The 18507-nt window shown below is 39.4% G+C and overlaps 1 protein-coding gene across 5 annotated transcripts in view; it reads right to left on the minus strand.

Moving 5' to 3' along the window:
- The window catches only part of Pex23 (peroxin 23), a 986852-nt gene that overhangs the window by 17908 nt on the left and 950437 nt on the right, over positions 1-18507 (minus strand). For 3 of the 5 annotated variants that reach the window (XM_067142269.2, XM_067142271.2, XM_067142273.2), the window contains 2 exons: positions 9956-10144; positions 7374-7546 (listed from right to left, as the gene is read on the minus strand). In XM_067142269.2, the coding sequence (XP_066998370.2) occupies positions 7374-7546; positions 9956-10144 (362 nt within the window). Of the gene's footprint in view, positions 1-7373; positions 7547-9955; positions 10145-18507 lie in introns of those variants that run through there. The other 2 variants (XM_067142270.2, XM_067142272.2) reach the window with 2 other exon arrangements.

The following is an 18507-nucleotide window of genomic DNA, read 5'->3' on the forward strand; positions in this document are numbered from 1 at the left end:
ATCACGTCCAATCCAACTCTACCTATCCATACAGATGTTGCAGATATCTGGAGACAAAGGCTGAAATCCCGTAAGCCACCAATGAAAACAGCTAAGGATCTAATGGATGCTGGTTTCAATTTAAAAGAGGAATGGAAAGAGCAATGGTTTCGTACAGCTCCGGAGTGGCCAAGCCTCTTTAATCCAAACCATGCCCCAGCTGGTTTCAGTTTGCCAAGAAGAACGTGGGCATCACTAAACAGGTTTCGCACAAATTGTGAAAGATCTGCAATCTCCCTTCACCAGTGGGGCTTCAGGGACTCTCCAGCATGTGATTGTGGTGCTTTAGTCCAGACCATGCATCATATAATGGACGAATGCCCTCTGCGTCCTTATGGTGGAGACCGAAAAGACTTTGCTGATGTCTCAGTATCCCTAGTGCAGTGGATAAATAATTTAGATATTCATGTGTAATTGTTGCCTACTTACCATGTATTCTTTGCAGGTTTTTCTTTTGTATAATATTGTATATACTTGTCCATTCTGTAAATTCCATACGCTTAATAATAATAATAAGAGAATTGGTAAAAGCTTGTAAATCTTGCTTACTTAGTAAGCCCATCTTGTCCACTAAGCTAGGGCTATTGTCATCTCATCAAGCGTCTCGCCCCATGGAACATCTATATATAGACTACGTCGGACCTTTCCCACAATCCAAGGAGAATGGTAATAAATTTATTCTGGTGTGTGTAGACGGCTTCACTAGATTTTCTTGGTTATTTCCAACTAAGCTGGCAACCGATCAGTCTACAATATCTTGTTTAAATACTAGTTTTCCTTCTTTTGGTCCCTGTCAATACATAGTTTCTGATAATGCTAAGGCATTTGCGTCTAACTTATTCCATAAATTCAGTTTTGATCTGTCTATCTCACACGTAACAACTTCTGTTTATTACCCTCAACCATCTCTGGCTCAGCGGGTCGATCGTAATCTTAGATCTGCTTTAATTGCATTTCATCATGAAGATCATTCCAGGTGGGATACTTCTCTGCCTTGGTTAGCTTTTGCTCTAAATTCGGCAGTTCACTCCATCATCTCTCATGTTGAAGTTTGTTCCTAACACACCGCTCTCTAATCTTTGGTCAGTTAAAGACATACCACCAGAGACAATAGATCCCGATAATATTAGAGAACTATGGAAGAAGGCTAAAAGCAACCTAGAAGTGTCCCACGAAAAAGAGAAAGATATGATCGTGGACGGAGGCCCACCAATTTAAAAGTCGGAGATCAAGTCATAGTTAAAAATTTTGTTCCTGCGGGCAAGCTTGCCCCCAGATTCCATGGGCCGTGCATCATACTACATTTTCTAACACCGGTTACATTATTGGTCAGTAACCCAGTCACGGAGAGGATATTTAGGGTTCACCTCTCTCAGGTGAAACCAGTGTAAATTCATGGTTTTTTACACTCGCCCCTTTGGCAGGAGTCGAAGGTTATGTTTCTTTTAGAAGCATCGTGCTGCTTAAAATTTATGTAATGTTAATAGGGAGGCCTTCTGCCCCGCCTCCATATGTAAATTTGCATAGTACAATCTTCCCCGCTGATTATTACTGTTGTCCATTTATTAGTGGCCATTACCTATCCCCCGTCTCCTTTATCCACACATTGCTGTCACACAATCACAATCAAATCAAATCAAATCAAATCAAATCAAATCAAATCAAATCAAAATCTCTTTATTTGCAAATGAGGTGTCTACCTCGGTGGCAAATGGTACACTAAAATACATTATTGTCAAGCACTAAATTTTTAATTAAAAAGAGAAAAAGAAAATTTTCCTAGAATACAATATTAGACTATTTACGCTAACAATTTTTTTCTATTAAACACACAGCTCACCCTTAATAAATTTATATTGTTTACAAAATTCTACTTATAATATCTCCTGTACCACTTACAAATATAGTCAACTGATATACAATATGTGGAATTACTTCAAATGACACTGCACAACTGGTATAAGATTAAAATTTACATTGCATTTATTTACTTCTATTTTTTTTTTTTTTTTTTTTTTTACCCATTTTGGAACCTAAGTAGCATAACGACCTGCTGCGTCTTAACCAGAGCCCCCTTTTACCACCACTTTTCAGAGTTCCTGAAGGGCCTTCACAGCTACCGTAGCGGTCCCAGGGCCCTCGAAGTCCCCACTGTACTTCACCCCTACAGGCAGTCCCCTACTTTGGCTGTCCAAACTCCATGGACCAGGGGATGGAATTAATTTTTTTTTTCACACACAATTTTTATTTACAATAACCTGCACTGGTCGAATGCCCTCTAACATTTCATTTATTTTCCCTGTTGCTGTTTATTCTCTTCTTGAATACCTGTACAGATTTTGGAAAAGAATCAAACACTACCCCTGGTAAACTGTTCCACTCTTTCACGCCCTTCCCAATGAATGAAAATTTACCCCAGTCGCATCTGCTAAAATTCCTTCTAATTTTATACTTGTGGTCAGTTCTGCCAATAAAATTATTTTCCAACTGAAGCCTCTCACGGATTTCTCCCCATGCTTCTTCTCCTGTATAGGCTCTATATAATCCTATAAGTCTAAGTTTTCCCCCTTCTCTTACTTAAAGTTTCCCACCCAAGTTCCTTTAACATTTCTGATACACTACTGTTTCTCCTGAAATCCCCTGTTACAAATCTTGCTGCTTTCCTCTGCACACTATCTATTTCTTTTATTAGGTAATCTTGGTGAGGATCCCAAACACTGTTTGCATATTCCAATAATGGTCGAACCATACTTAAGTAATTTTTTTCTTTTAATTCTTTGTTGCATCTTTTAAGTAGCCTCATTATGACATGTAACGATCTGTATGCTTTCCCAACAATGTCATCAACATGACCCTTCCAGTGCAAATTACTTTCAAATCCCATACCTAAGTATTCGCACTTGCCATCTTTTGGGATAACTACCTCATCCAAAGTATATTCAAATTCAGTTTTAAAGCTCCTGTTTGTAAATGTTGTAACAGTTGATTTGCCTCCATTAACCTTCATATTATTTTCTTCAACCCACTGTTGGATACTCTCAAGGTCCCTTTGTAATTCTGAACAATCCTCAATGTTATTTATTTCCCTATAAACAATTAGATCATCTGCATACAATCTTATTTTTGATGTTATATTGTTACCTAAATCATTTCCGTATATTAAGAAAAGTAACGGACCAATTATACTACCCTGTGCAATTCCCTTCCAAACTTTCTCTTCCTGTGATATATTATTTCCTACTTTGACTTTCTGAACCCTTGAATTTTGAAATGTTCTTATCCAACGTATAACCCTTACGTCCAATCCTATTCCCTTCAATTTCTTTAATAATACTCCATGTTCCACTCTATCAAAGGCTTTGGAAAGATCTATGGCTATGCAATCCAACTGGCCTCCTGAATCTAACTGATCTGGTATGTCCTGCTGAAATCCCACCAGTTGTGTCTCACAAGAAGATTTCTTTCTAAATCCATGCTGGCTCCTCATGAACCAATTTTTATAATTCCATCACATATCCCTCTGATGTACTTTGCTATTAAATTCTCCAGTATTTTACAAACTATACAGGTCAGGCTGATTGGTCTGTAGTTCTCTGATTTCCTTTTATCACCCTTTCCTTTATAAATTGGTATTATTATAGATTCCTTCCATTCATTTGGTATTACACAATTATTTATGATATAGTCAGAGAGAAATTTTAAATAAGGCACTATGTACCACCCCATTGTCTTTAATACCTCCCCAGTAATTTGATCACTTCCTGCTGCTTTTCCTTGCTGAAGCAGTTGGATTTCTCTGAAAATATCTTCATTTGTGAATGAGAAGCTTCTTGTTTCCCTATGTGTCTCTCCCTCTCTATCTTCTGTTACTGCTTCCAACTCCTGACAATCTTCTACTGAATCTCTGAATTCCCTACTAAATAGATTTGCTTTCTCAGTATGTATTGAATAGTGTTCACCCCCTTCTCCCACCATCGTAGGAATTTGGATTCATTTTCCTTTTTGATTCCTAATATATGAATACATCTTTTACCATTTCCCTTTGTGGTCATTACCCTCGTGAAGTATGCCATTCATATATTTCTCTTTTGCTTCCTTTTTCACTCTATTCAGTTCCCTCATTAGCTGTTTTCTAGTTTCTCTATTCTCCCTACCCTCTTTGATTTTCCTGTTTACTATTCTACATTTTCTTTTTAATTTCCTTATTTCCCTTTTATAATAAACAGGGTCTGAGGTTATTTTACCCTTCCTAACAGGTACAAATCTCTTCTCTCCTTCCCAAATGATTCCTTTAAATTTAGCCCAAAGTGTATCCACATTACCCCCTTCACTTATCCAACAACTGAATTGTGATTTAAGGTAAGTCCCAAATTCATCAACTTTAGTTTTTCTGTATAATTTCTTGTCTTGTGTGACCCTCTTATTAAGCATTTTTGGTACAAGTCCTACATCCATTATTACAGCCTTATGGTCACCTATTCCTTCAATTACCTCAGTTTTTTCAACAATTTCCCAAGGTTTAACCAAGAATACATCTAGCAAGTTGTTGAGACGAGTCGGTTCTTGTACTACTTGTGTAAATCCTCCCTCCCAAATTAACTTATTTGCCAGTTTCTGTTCATGGGCTTCACCTGCAGCTCCATTCCATTCAACTTCAGGCAAGTTTAGATCTCCCCCAATTATTACCTTATCATTATTATTGTTTTTATGAGTATAATCTATTATTTTCTCAAATATTTCCATGTCTCTTTCCTCTCTTCCAGGCCTATATGTTCCTATAATTCCCACCTCCATCATATTATCACAAACTAATTTTATCCCTAATATTTCATCCCTTTCATCGGTAAACCATTCATGTGAACAATAAGTTTCCTTCACCAGAATAAACACCCCCCCGCCCTTTTTATCTCCTCGGTCTCTACGATAGACTGTATACCCTTCTGGAAATACTTCTCTATTACCCACCCCTTCTCTCAACCACGATTCCATTCCTATCACCACATCAGTCTCATTAGATTCCATCAATGTACTGAATTTTATTTGTTTATTTACTACACTCTTGACAGTTTACCAAGAGCAATCTCAGACCTCCTTCCTCCCTAAAACTTGACTGTTGTAATTGGGTAACATTTGACTCATGAGTTGAGAACGTCCCTGGAACCCAGATCTTTGTACACAGATCTTGATTTAAGGATCTGGGTTTTCTGGCAAGTTTCCCTGTATATGCCAATTTAGTGGTATGGGTTTTCTTAAGTGCATATTAGTTTGCAAATCTCTGTTGATAATTGTAGCGATTTGTCTACAGAGAGTTGCTTTTCCATTACCATTCAGATGTAACCCATGCCTAGTGAACATTTGCCTGCCAAGACCTAAAGTATCTACTACAGACACATTTCTAAAACTCTTACTTAATCTCTTGATTTTTATATTTACATCATGTACAGCTTTGTTCACACACGAGTCTTCTATAAGGTCATACCTGGGTGGCACATTAACTACAATTACTTTTGAGTCAGGTAGTTTCGAAATCTTACCTCGGAGGGTCATAATTAGTTCCTCACCTTCATTTGCAGCAATGTCATTTGTACCACTCACAATCACCACGTAGTTGCCCTTCTCTAACACAGGATCACAACTTGAAAGGACGTCTTCAGCTTTGGCACCTGGTTTTATTAGTCCTAAAACCTCAGTTTCTGGATTATGCAGCTCATCCTTGATGCCTTCTGCCATACCCCGCCCTTGACTGTCTGTGTAGAGATGAATTTTTGGCGATCTTGACTTTCGGTTGGTTTTCTTCTTCTGTAGGTTACCTCCACTGGATTTAAAATTATTCTGAAAACTTGATGTGTCTTCTTCTGGGACTTGTTGCAATGACTGAAATCTATTTTGGCACTGCAAAGAGTTTTTTCCCGGTTTTAAGTTGTACGTAGTTTCTCCCATATGTTTAACATTAGGCCTAAAATGGCTACGCGTCACTTCTGTCCACGGCAATCTTTCTTCTCCACTGTCTTCTTTATCTTCCAGTTTCTTTATTCTGTCCTTTAAGCTTTCATTTTCAAGTTTCAGAGCACATATGTCTTCTTGTAGCACTCCTAAAATCTTAAGCATAGATTCGTAAGTCTCTCTTTCTTGTTGTTCTACCTCACTATCAGTTTGTTTACACTCGGGACACAGCCACACACTTTCTTCAATATCAGACCTATTCACAATATTTGCACAACGAAAATGGTACCATTCATCACACTTACGACACAGAATCCCATTTTTAACTACTCTTCTGTATTTGCCACATTTTTCACTGCATCTTACACTATTATCCACCACGGATATCACAGACTCACACAGTAGTCGCCATCTTGAAAAAGGAGTGTCAACGCTGCCCACCCCTCTGCCTCCTACAAATAAAGATTTGTACTCACAAAACTCCAGCAAAACAATCTCTGTCGCCAAAATAATTAATGTTGCAGTGTCTCTCCACCGTGTCTCAACATTTGGCGAACGATACCGGAGCGGGGTAAGGGCCCACTCCACTCTAGTGAAGCCTCCTTCTGAACGGCGCACCGGAGTCCATTTTTCCGGCAAGGGCTGAAGGGTGGTAGCTCCACTGCCAACTCATCTGGGGACTGCATATCTACATGTGATCTGAGGCAACATCCCCACGACAAACCCTCTCATAATACTGGGAGAGGTGTATCTGAGGGTACTTGGAGGGTCCGGAGGACCTCGCCTGAATATCGGCAGCGACGACCGGTCTTGCCGTCAAACTTAATCGGCATATCATAAACTTCTACGATGGCATGAAGACTTCCTAACCAGTTTCACAACCTTTTTTCTTTTAAAGAGACTTTCAGCCAGATATTTCTCATCTATAAAAATTCAATGTGAAAATATTCTTCTTTCAAATTTCTTCCGTGTCACCCAAGGAAGGACATTTTGGTGAGGAAGATCTGTGCCGGGTGGTACACCTCAACTCCGCACATTTAAAAGAAGCGCCTCAAGGAACGCTTATCCCTCCTACTAAACGTGAAACAGCTACTGCATGAAGTTGGGACATTGACCAGAAGATGTCACTGTTAAATTACTGAGTGATGTGTTATTTTGAAGTTGCCTACACTGACTGGACTTATTTGTTTACTTCAAGAAGTTTAAACTCTTCTCCACAGATGTCATTACAAAAAAAACTGAGGTAATGCACTCTGATGCAAGGTAAAAGAATTAGTAGTGGTGACGAGAAGACAAAAGAGCAATGAAAATCCAAGACAATCTACAAGAAACAGAAATCCTTCAAGAATGTTGAAGTCCAGATTAGGTGATATTTAGAGAATTGTATTTACCCCAACGCCATGAGTCCAGCCAATTCCAGCAGGATTATCTTGTGTCACACCATGTCGTCGGGAGATAACTCCACTTGGTGTAATAGCCCAAACTTCTCCCTCTTCAGGGGCCACAGACACATTGCGAAAACCCACTGAAGAACTCGTTAAGTTGCAGGATGATGCTGCTCTATCTGAAAGTAGAAGGTCAGTCATTAGGCACTGAAATGGGATAAACTACAATCTAGACAGAGAATTACATTAAAATAAGAGAAAATATTTATCGAATACAGCAAGAATACTTGATACAAGTTGTTATACATGAAAGGACTAACTTTTATCATTTTGTCTAATCGCACAAGTACTATATACACTGATGAATACTTGAATTAGAAATACCTGACTAATTGCATGTAGTAGCCCCTTTCACCCTGATGAAAATGGCAATGTGGCATGACAGGAACTCCACAAGATACCAGAAGCTAGGGAATTCATACCGTTACCTGACCATTGCACAACCTCCCATAAAGCAGAGATTGTTTGGAGTAGGGCCAACGGTGCACACCTCTCCAGACAGCAATAGGATTGAAGTCGGGCAAGTATCCTCGTGTTCACCAACGAAGCACAAGTTGGGAGCAACTGTCTCACTGTACATGATCTGAGAGATGTTGTCAGATGTTACCACTCCATCCCATATGATGATACAACCACCTCTGGCCTGAACTGGAACCTGCTGACATTACCTCAAGTGCTCAGTGACGAACTTGTACACTGCCATCGGTGCATGCAAACGACTAACATGACTCGTCTGTGTAGATGATCTTTCTCCATGCCTTGGGAGATCAATGCTAATCTTCCTGTGCCTTGTGGTGTGTGGTGAGCAGTGGTATGGAGGCTTACGAGGAGAAGGCCCTGGATTGTATGGCTGCTCACACTTGGTTATTATCCAGCATTGAATTTGCACTGCACTTAACATCTAAGATAGTTGATGGTGATCTCTGCCACAACGTGTTGTACTCCAAGGCAGTTGACCCCGGTGGTGGTGGTAGTGCCCGAATCTATGTACTCGTGGACACGGTGCAAATACGTATGTTACTGACAATCTAGCCATGATCAAATGTGCCGAGATCCCATGTCTCACATGGCCACTATGAGGTCTGACAACATTGGAGTCTTATACCATGCTGAACCATTACATTCGTTGGGCCTTCCACAGTGCCAAAACAGCAGCTACCTCAAATTAAATAGCTCATCAGTGTACAGTAGCAATGAAACAGCTATATATTTAATTTTACAATCTGACACCGTTAGGTCTTATGGTGGTGATGGGATAGGAAAAGGCTAGGAGTGGGAAGGGAGTGACCTTGGCCTTAATTAAGATACAGCTCCACCATTTGCCTGGTGTGAAAATTAGATACCACAGAAAACCACCTTCTGGGCTGCCGACAGTGGGGTTCGAACCCACTATCTCCTGAATGCAAACGGATAGCTATGTGACCCAAACAGCGCGGCCACTTGCTCAGTGAAACAGCTGTAAAACTAATGCTTCCACTGTGCTGAATGATAAAACTACCACAGTGATTATTTCCTAAAAGAGACAAGCAATCAATGTGCTCTTCAGGCAGAGGCTCAAAAACATAGCCCATTCAGAGCTTCCAACTATGATCAGAAAATGATTTTCTAGCATGAAGTTTATGTTACTTAAAAAGATCAATGCCTGCTGACATAGAAGATAAGAGAACATAATATTAGAATCACAACAGTGTTCTAAGAACAATTCAAATACGCATCCTAAACACCCTGAAAGTAGTCCCCAGAATGCTGCCAACAATATGGGAGGTGTCGAATACCATCAGTATTTGCAACGTCCACTCGCATCCTTTACTTTCAGTATTAGGTCGAAATTACATGGAGAAAGGTCTGGAGAGTAATAATATCTAACAAACTTTTTTTTCTTAACCTCCACTCTAGCACCAATAATTAATATAAACTTTTGCTAGTGGCTTTACGTCGCACCGACACGGATAGGTCTTTTGGTGACGATGGGATAGGAAAGGTTTATGAATGGGAATGAAGCGGCCGTGGCCTTAATTAAGGTACAGCCCCAGCATTTGCCTGGTGTGAAAATGGGAAACTACAGAAAACCATTTTCAGGGCTGTCGACAGTGGGATTCGAGTCCACTATCTCCCGGATGCAAGCTCACAGCTGCGCACCTCTAACCGCACGGCCAACTCACCCGGTAATATAAACTTTTAGCTACTCATTTTAAAAAGTTTGGACTCAATTCAATCGAGTACTGTCACCATAGTACTTGCTCTGAACCTCTCTGCCCCTACTAGACAGCACCGTATTTCTTTGTGCCTGGAAATCGATCACACGGTCTGCCATAAAACACTGGCTTGAATGAATACAAGATTACCTACATGCTCAGTTGCACCCGAGTGACGCACTGAATAACATTAAAGTAAATATCATCAAGTCGAATAGCGAACCCTGTACTGATCTGGGGAAAAATGCTAAGGTGAAATAATAATAATAATAATAATAATAATAATAATAATAATAAAAAAAAATAGAAACGGTTACTACTGCTATCTCTCACCTTGATTTGCTCCATCAGCAGCAGATGTAGGCAAAGTCTGCCAGTGAGTGCCCTCTGGAAACACAGCAGTGACTTCACGACGCACTGAAAATTGTCCTTGCGAGTCAAGAGCCCATACAACATTTTTTCCCACCGAGATCTGTCTGAGTGTTCTGCCACTAGGTGGTTCCACTGTTTCCCATACTGCACCTAAAGAACATAAGGACATAATAATACAATGCAATCCAGTCTCCTTATATCCATATCATTATAATGGGCCAGTACCCCCTTGCACAGCTAAGTTCAACAAGCTTTTATAGAGTATTTCTTGATGTAAGTGGACAGATGAATGGTGATTCATCGGGGAGCCTGTAATCCCTAGATGGTGCATCTCCGGATGGCGGATAGGGGGTTCCTCCCAAATATAGGTCGCTGGAGGGAAATAAAATACTTTCCGCGGACCAACAGGCACCCTGCTGAGCTGTATCCCTGTCCTGTTTAAAACTGTGGATCAGTGACTGGTCGGCTGATACACTTGTCACATCTTTACGGCTCCATGCCAAAATATAGGGAAGTGGAAAAGACTGGGGCGATCCCTGTAGGCGACGTGTGTCAGCCACGCCCAATCGATTCAAGAAATGTGCAAAGGTTACCGGTATTTTCAGAGTGATGCCAGTTAAACAAGTGAGCTCTAGAAATATGGTTTGCTCCCTTAACTTTGGCTCGACAACTGGAAAAGCATGCCAAGCACTGAAGAGGGAGAAAATTGACATCTGTACAATACAGGAGACCAGATAGAGTGGTGCAAAATTATGGAACATCGGTGAGGGATATAAAATAATTTATAACGGAAGCCCAAAGACAATCAATGGAGTAGAAATCATTACTGGCATGAAATTTCATGACTAACCAAAACAGAGTGATCTGATGACCTTTTAACCCCTTTTAGTCCCAGGCAAAAATGTAAAATGTGGTCTAAAAATGCCAGCCTGTTTCAATGGAAAATTTAGGCTTTCAGGAAAAATAATGTAACTCTTCCGTTTTTAAAGATATGAAAGCAAAACTTAATAAGGAAGAACAAAACACAGTCATCTAAGTTCAGGATAACTTTCAGATCATTATGAAATTTATTCTTATTATTAATTAATTAAAATTATTTATTCAGGAAAATAAGAGTTGGAAAAAATTTATTATGTCTATTACCACACACTTATAAATAGAGTAACAACCAACATTGGAGAGCACACATACATAATACAAGAACCATGAAACACATTTTGTTTGTTCTAAAAATATCTGCAAAGTTGACAAAAATACGAAATTCTAAAATCTAGCATTTAAAAAAAAAAAATACACCGGCAATGGCAATCACACAAGTAAACATAATGACAGCGAAAAACAGCCGCATAGCTAATGATTGTCGAGTCAAGTGGTGACCTCCCAGACTTTGTGGACAGTGATTGCGAACTTGGTGACGAATCAAGTGCCGATTTTGCCTCAGACAATGAATTACCTGCACAGAATATGACTGAACCAGCAAGTGACAGTGATAATGAGAGAGTTGATGTTGACCACGACACCTGTACAGGCTCCACAACAGTTCCTGGACTCATTTCCTCCTCTCTTACACTTTTACGAGTCACACGTAAACAAGTCAAGGAACTTTAAATATCGCTCGAGATTATCGACAGACAGAAACAGAAAACTAAAGAATGTTGTGAGAACATGGTAGCTTTAACTCTCTTTCATGATCGTGCCAAGATAAGCGGCCATTTTTGGTCTAGAAACCTATTGAAGAATAAAGAAATGAAGCGTCTCTCACAGCGACGCTGCAAAGTTTAGTTAATTTTTTGAGGATTGCTCACAGCGACTCTAAGCACTAAGAGAGTTAATGAAGGTGGTTTTGGCTAAAGATGAACAAAAGATTCACATCATCTCATGTTATGCTTCACAAACTGGCTTTACATCGAAAACAAGAGGTGGCTTCTGGAAGATGGTCGATGAAAAGCTTTCGGAAATGTCATCTGAAGATATCCTTATCTCCGGTGATCTAAACAGTGACAAAAAACCCTGAACTTTGCTGAGAAACACAACATAGTTGTCATGAATACCTTTGTCAAGAAGCAGATTTCTCACATTTGGACATACTACGGTACTAACACAATGTTGCATACAATGAATTTCATTACAAAGCCCGTATCGTCATATGTATACTTAAAAGGTATGGTCAAATGTTCCACCTTTACAGTACTAAATTTTTTTAAATTTCATTATTTAAATAACATTTAAACAACAACGCAACATGTTTCATCTATCTTGTCGACATCATCAGCCAAAAAGTTTTAAGATTAAGCACAAAGGACAAGGACAAAAACACATTAAAAATAATTCGGAATGCCGAATGCGTCAGTTAAAATGTTGTACATAACAGTTGTGGACCAGGACCTACTGAATTCCATCTGATGCACCATGTGTCTACAACACAGAACATCTCATTTGTACTTTTACACCCAGACTGTACTTGTGTTACACACTGAGCGGCACAAAAAACGCAACACCCAATAAATGACGTGTAATTATTGATTTAATCGAAGTAAAGCACTTCAACCATTGTTTCTAGATGGGGTATGCTATTAATGTTGCTTTGTGAGTAAACAATGAAGTGTTGATTATTTATTGCTCTAGCCTCAATTGTTTTTTCCCACACAACCTGGAAAACACATCGCTGGATGTGAGCCAATAATGTTTTCCCGCTCTTGTAGCGCTTATTGTTGTACCTTTAATTGTTCCCCTTTCAATCACATGTGTTTGTAGGATGTTTCTGTGATTCTCTTAATCAGCTTTCTGGAGTAAACATGCCATTAAGCCCTGAACAAGCTGCGAAAGCTGTTGCTTTGGTGGAAGATGGTCGCAGCATGAATAACGTTGCAGAAGTGTTGATTACTACACCTTCTACAATTTCCAGAACCGTACGAAGGTGCAGGCAAACTGGAGGCTTTGCAAGGAGACCAGGATCGGGCCCAATAACAGAAACATCGTAGAAAGATGACCGCTTCTTACAACTTCAAGTTCTCCGCAACCGTCACACCACCGCTATTGAAGCATGAAATCGACTCCACCAAGTTCGAGGGGTCAATGTTAGTGAGAGAACTGTTCGAAGAAGACTGGAAGAAGCCAATCTTCAGTCCAGAAGACCTGCTACAGGACCGAAACTCACCAGAGAGCATCGCACAGCTTGACTGCGTTTCGCAAGGGAACATCTTGGCAGGACAGTACAACAGTGGGATCAAGTGTTGTTCACCGACGAGTCGCGATTTAGCCTCCGATCACCTGACGGAGGAGAGAGGGTCTGGAGAAGGCAAGGGGAAAGGTATTCCCCTTGCACATTCTCATCCAGGACGCCTTTTCACGGTGGTTCTGTGATGGTGTGGGCAGGAATCAATACAGCTGCAAGGACGGATTTAGTCTTCGTGGAGCATGGGAGCCTTACCGCACGTCGGTATATGGAGGAAATCCTTCTGGAGCATGTTGTGCCTTTCGCTCCGTTTATTCGTGATGGTTTTACACTACTGCACGACAATGCATGCCCACATGTTGCGAGAATTGTGCAACAGTTCTTGGATGAAACAGAGATTCATGCTATGGTTTGGCCCGCTTGAAGCGCCGATTTGAATCCCATTGAGCATGTTTGGGACCAGCTGGGGAGAAAAGTCCGTCAGCGCTATCCAGAGACCCTACAGGACCTACGGAACACCCTCCTGGAAGAATGGGACACGATTCCTCAACAGAACATTACCGCATTAATCAGGAGCATGCCTGAAAGGTTGAATGCCGTCATTGCTGCAAGAGGTGGCAATACATGCTTTTGAAGATGTGAACAGAGGTCCTCAAGATTGTCTCCGAGGTCTGTGAAGTGAAAGTGTGAAGTGTGTAACATTAAAACAGAGTGCATTACTTTTATGAGCTTACTCAAAATTTCCTTGAAATGTGCATCTGTCAGTTAATTTGTTCAATTTGTTTATAATCGTCTTTTCTTTTCATTGTTAGACTGTTAGATGGGACTGTACCACAATATTCCATCACAAGATGGTGGATTAGTGTCATAAAAGTGTCATAAATTTAGAATAAATTTCAGTTTTTGATAGAAATTGAAGTGTTGCATTTTTCGTGCCCTCAGTGTATATTGCTCACCTATGTCGCTCGCAATATTTCACTTTCATCTGCAACACTTTGAGCGCCATAGCACCTTGCCTAATTCAACCGCATATCTTATTGTAAATTATATATTCATAAGATTCTCACTGATTAGAAACATGTTTTAGGATTTTGTCATATATTGTGTATGTTTAAATATGGCTGATGATGACCCCGTGTAGGGTTGAAACTAGTCCCACGTAATGTAAATAACATTGTAAGTACAACTATGCATTGAATAGGTGGAAACCTCTCCTATTTAAAATTTATATGTTATCTCAGTTCAATATAGACCAACAACATGAAGTCATAACCCTTGACCTATGGAGCAGGACTTAAAAATTCTGTATTTACATAACAAGAGCAATTTACTCAATGTTTTAGAAAACATCTTTATTAATGTAGACCAAAAATGCAATCCTGCTTACAATTTAAATGAAATTTCAGAAACTGTGAACATAATTTTTGAGGCATTTCTCAACAATTCCTATTTTGACAAGCCTCCACGCAGTCTCTCCCCATCACACAAACATCCATACACGCTGAGCTAGGCGAGAACGTAAGTAATCACATGTGCTGCAATTTATTTTTATTCATTCTTCTTTTGCATTCCAAGAGGCTTCAAAAACCTACCTAGCCGTCATTCTCATTCTAGGGCACTCCACTGCACGTTCCACTTATGAAATCACGATCACATATTCCGCCTACTTTTTTAATCAAGAATTGTTAACATCATCACGCCAACAAGACAAACTCAATACCATTTTTCTGGAACCCTCACTCATGTTTAACATATGTTTATAACTATTAATAATCTTGACCATAGTGGCCGGTATTTGATCCGTATTGACTTGATCACCACAAATATGTAGCTGGATGGTCTGCCTAGTCAATACTAAATATTAATTATTTATATTTATTTACATAAGTCTAGTACATGTTTCGAGAATCTTAATACATTCCCTTTATCAGCTAGTCAAATTAAAATTAAAATTCCTGTACACAAAAAGACCTAATTAAAAGGGGGGGGGGGGGGGGCCATTAAGAAATCCAAAACTATTACCAATACAATTTGACATTTAAAAAATCGAACAGTGGATGCATGGAATTTAATTCCATCCAGTCGAATATGATAAAACACATTAGAATAAAGTCTGTATGAATTAAAATATTGAGCACTATGTTCTTGTTGTGGCGTTAAATCACTGTGTACTTGATGATCCGATGATTTCTTGTAAAATTCAATTGGAGTTAAGAATGAAATAAAACAGTGCAAAAACTTGTTGTCATTTTAACATTTTAACTGACGCATTTGGTATCCAAATTATTTTTTATGTGTTTTTGTCCTTGTCCTTTGTGCTTAATCTAAAAACTTTTCGCCTGATGATGTCTACAAGATAGATGAAACATGTTCCATTGTTTTTAAATGTTATTTAAATAATTAAATTAAAAAATTTAGTATTGTAAAAGTGGAACATTTGACCATACCTTCCAAGGTAACAACGAGCGAGATAGATTTCATTCTTGTTCAGCGACGTGACTTAAAACACATCCCAGATGCAAAAGTCATTCCCTATGAAACAGTTCCTTAGTTGTCCAAAAGCACATTAAACCTCCAACTCGAAGGAAGAACACAATAACCTGGCACAGACAAACTGATGACGACTCAAAGAAATGAAAAATGGTATAATTTCATCTCTTACTGACGTGGAAACAACAGGAAGTGCTCTGAAGGTGTGCGTCATCGCAGTCCTTCCACGGTATCCGTTCGTGCTACCGGTGACAACACATCTGTAGCATAATAAGTGCAATAAGTGGAAATCCTTTCCTATTTCTAATTGTGTAGTTCGTCAATACAGAGATGAAGATTATAGATTACGATCTTTTTGACATTCAACTGCTTCTGATCTTTGCCATCAGGGGTGAGGTTTTTGCAACATTCGCTGATTGTTTAAATTTCATCGGAGCATGGGAATCGGCACCCAATTGACCTGATTTTGTGCAGTGATTGAAGATGGCACGGATCATGGCTAGTCAGGATGTAATAGCAGGAATTAAGCATCCCAAATGGACCATTTATCCCAGATTTCTCCGTCGTTACAGTTCTCAATGTGGTAAAGAGAGGCTGGTATTGGGTGTACATGTAAATGATACTGAAGACAATATCGTGCTTACTTCTGCTGCCAAGAAATTCAATGAGTTGTCTAAGGGCAACTTTCTGGAGTATTTGAAAACTGCTGATCCAATTCTTAAGAAGGGAAAAGTTGGCCGTGCGCGTAGAGGCGCGCAGATGTGAAGCTTGCATCCGGGAGATAGTAACCTGAATTTCCTGCAGTGGCAGCTGTTGGGTTGGAGGAGCTCGACGAGCAAGAGAAGGCTGCTGCAGACATTCACTTCACACTGAATTAAAGGCCACTTCTTCAAGTTCTGAATGTCCCCTTCAGCTATATACAAACTGTTACCCATATATTCTATTCAACAAAGCATAATTTGTTGATCAAATGGGTCCGCTATACAGACAAGGAATATCAATTCAAGATGCAACAATACTTGGTTGTTAATTTTGTTTCAATTTTAAATGTGTAGTCTGACATTTCATCACTGTTTTAGATTTAAATTTTACTTAAGACATACCAATTTGATTATATGTCATCCTGAGGATTTGGCATGCCAGGAACTCAGGAGCGTATAGTCAGATTGAATTACACTTATATTCTAAAACCCTTGAATATACATAAATATAAAAAATTATACACAATATTACTTTGGATACCATGTACTCTGACCACATTTAAAACTCAAATCTCTTCTCAAACTTCAAATCTTTCTGTAAGTCTTTTAAGTCTCTATATTACAAGAATATTTATACGCACTGGTTGAATACTTAACTACGAGATGAAGCTGATCTCCATGCAGTTGAAGTCTTCTCTCTTCTTTTTTCTTTCTTCTACATTGATGTCCCTAGAACCCGTTACTTTCATGGCGAGGCGATACTCCCCTGATTTAGAATAACTGCTGGTATCAATCGATTAGATTCCAACATTTAAATGACTACTGGTGTGGAAAACCCCTGTGAACATTCACAAACGAATCACACTCAGTTCAAGAGCCTATTGCTCCTCTAACTTGCTAATACTTTAGCTACACACTTGCAGCTCTACTCAAGCTATACCAGCACCCTTAACAGTTCTCCCTGGATGTCTATCAGTTCGCGGGGCGACAGGGCCTCCGGCCTACACAGTCTAAATGCTGAGAGTCAAAAAGCCGACAGTCAAAAAAGCCTTGTTGTTTATGAGTTACGAGTTTATATAGTATTTCTATTCCTTCGAGAACACTCCACTAAGCAACACATCACCACCCTAGTCACTCGTACATGTCACATTATCACTGCTCTTTGGTTCCTTAACATGGGACCTCCCTGTCACGTTGCAACTACACACGACTTTCTCGAACATTGTGGAAGTTTTTCCATATGTTCCTTACACATGGCATCCACAAGAAATACGCAGTTCGCTTGCACAAGTATCTTTCATAACACTGAGTCACAACTCTTGGCTTACAAGTTTCCATACCAAATAGAATGTTCTGATTCTTTCTTTGGAATATTCTATCATTCTCATTATTATTGTACCGGTCGGTACACCTCTATCCTGCACATTTGAATTTTCCACCTTAAAGTACTCCTCTACAGGAGAAACTCTGAACTTTAACAACTGTATCAACTCATAAGTTTCTCAGAAGATGTCACTACCGGAAATTTTGTGATTACGAAGTTGTCAGTACTGTGTGGATTTCAACGTATTTTGTTTTCTATTGATCAAGAAGTGTGGACATTCTCTCATAGATGTCTCTACTGTAAAACTGGGATCATGCACCCTGGTGCGAAGTGAATGAACTTTCTTGAAGAAATCTTGTATTCAGAAGTTTTTGTCTTTACTAAATTTTGTTTTTTCATTTGTGAGTTGGCAATATTAATCTTTCTTTCTGCCAGTTTTGAACTTAGCCAATCAGTAATTTCTGCAATTAATTTCCAACCAATCCTAGGTTTCTTCTTCTATTTTGATGTGTAACTTTTAGCCAGCCAATAAAGTTGAGTCTTAAAGTCTTAATTATTCATGAAAGGTCTCGAATCTTCCCTGAGTGTATAAAAACTGCTGATTTTCACGGCTCCTGGCCACTCGAACAACATCTAGCCTACTGTATGGAAGTGTAGCAGGAGGCGGCAAGCGCCTCTTTCATCCGGCAGCAGCTCTTCACCAAGGTAATGGCCACTTAACTTCTTTATTTCTCGCTAGCTCAGCAGTCTAAACCGCGGGAAAGGTCTAAAACCTTTACTATGTAACCTATCTTGTAACATGTAATTTGCTGTCACTTTTGTA

The sequence above is a fragment of the Anabrus simplex genome, chromosome 2, assembly GCF_040414725.1.
Source record: "Anabrus simplex isolate iqAnaSimp1 chromosome 2, ASM4041472v1, whole genome shotgun sequence".
NCBI lineage: Eukaryota > Metazoa > Arthropoda > Insecta > Orthoptera > Tettigoniidae > Anabrus > Anabrus simplex.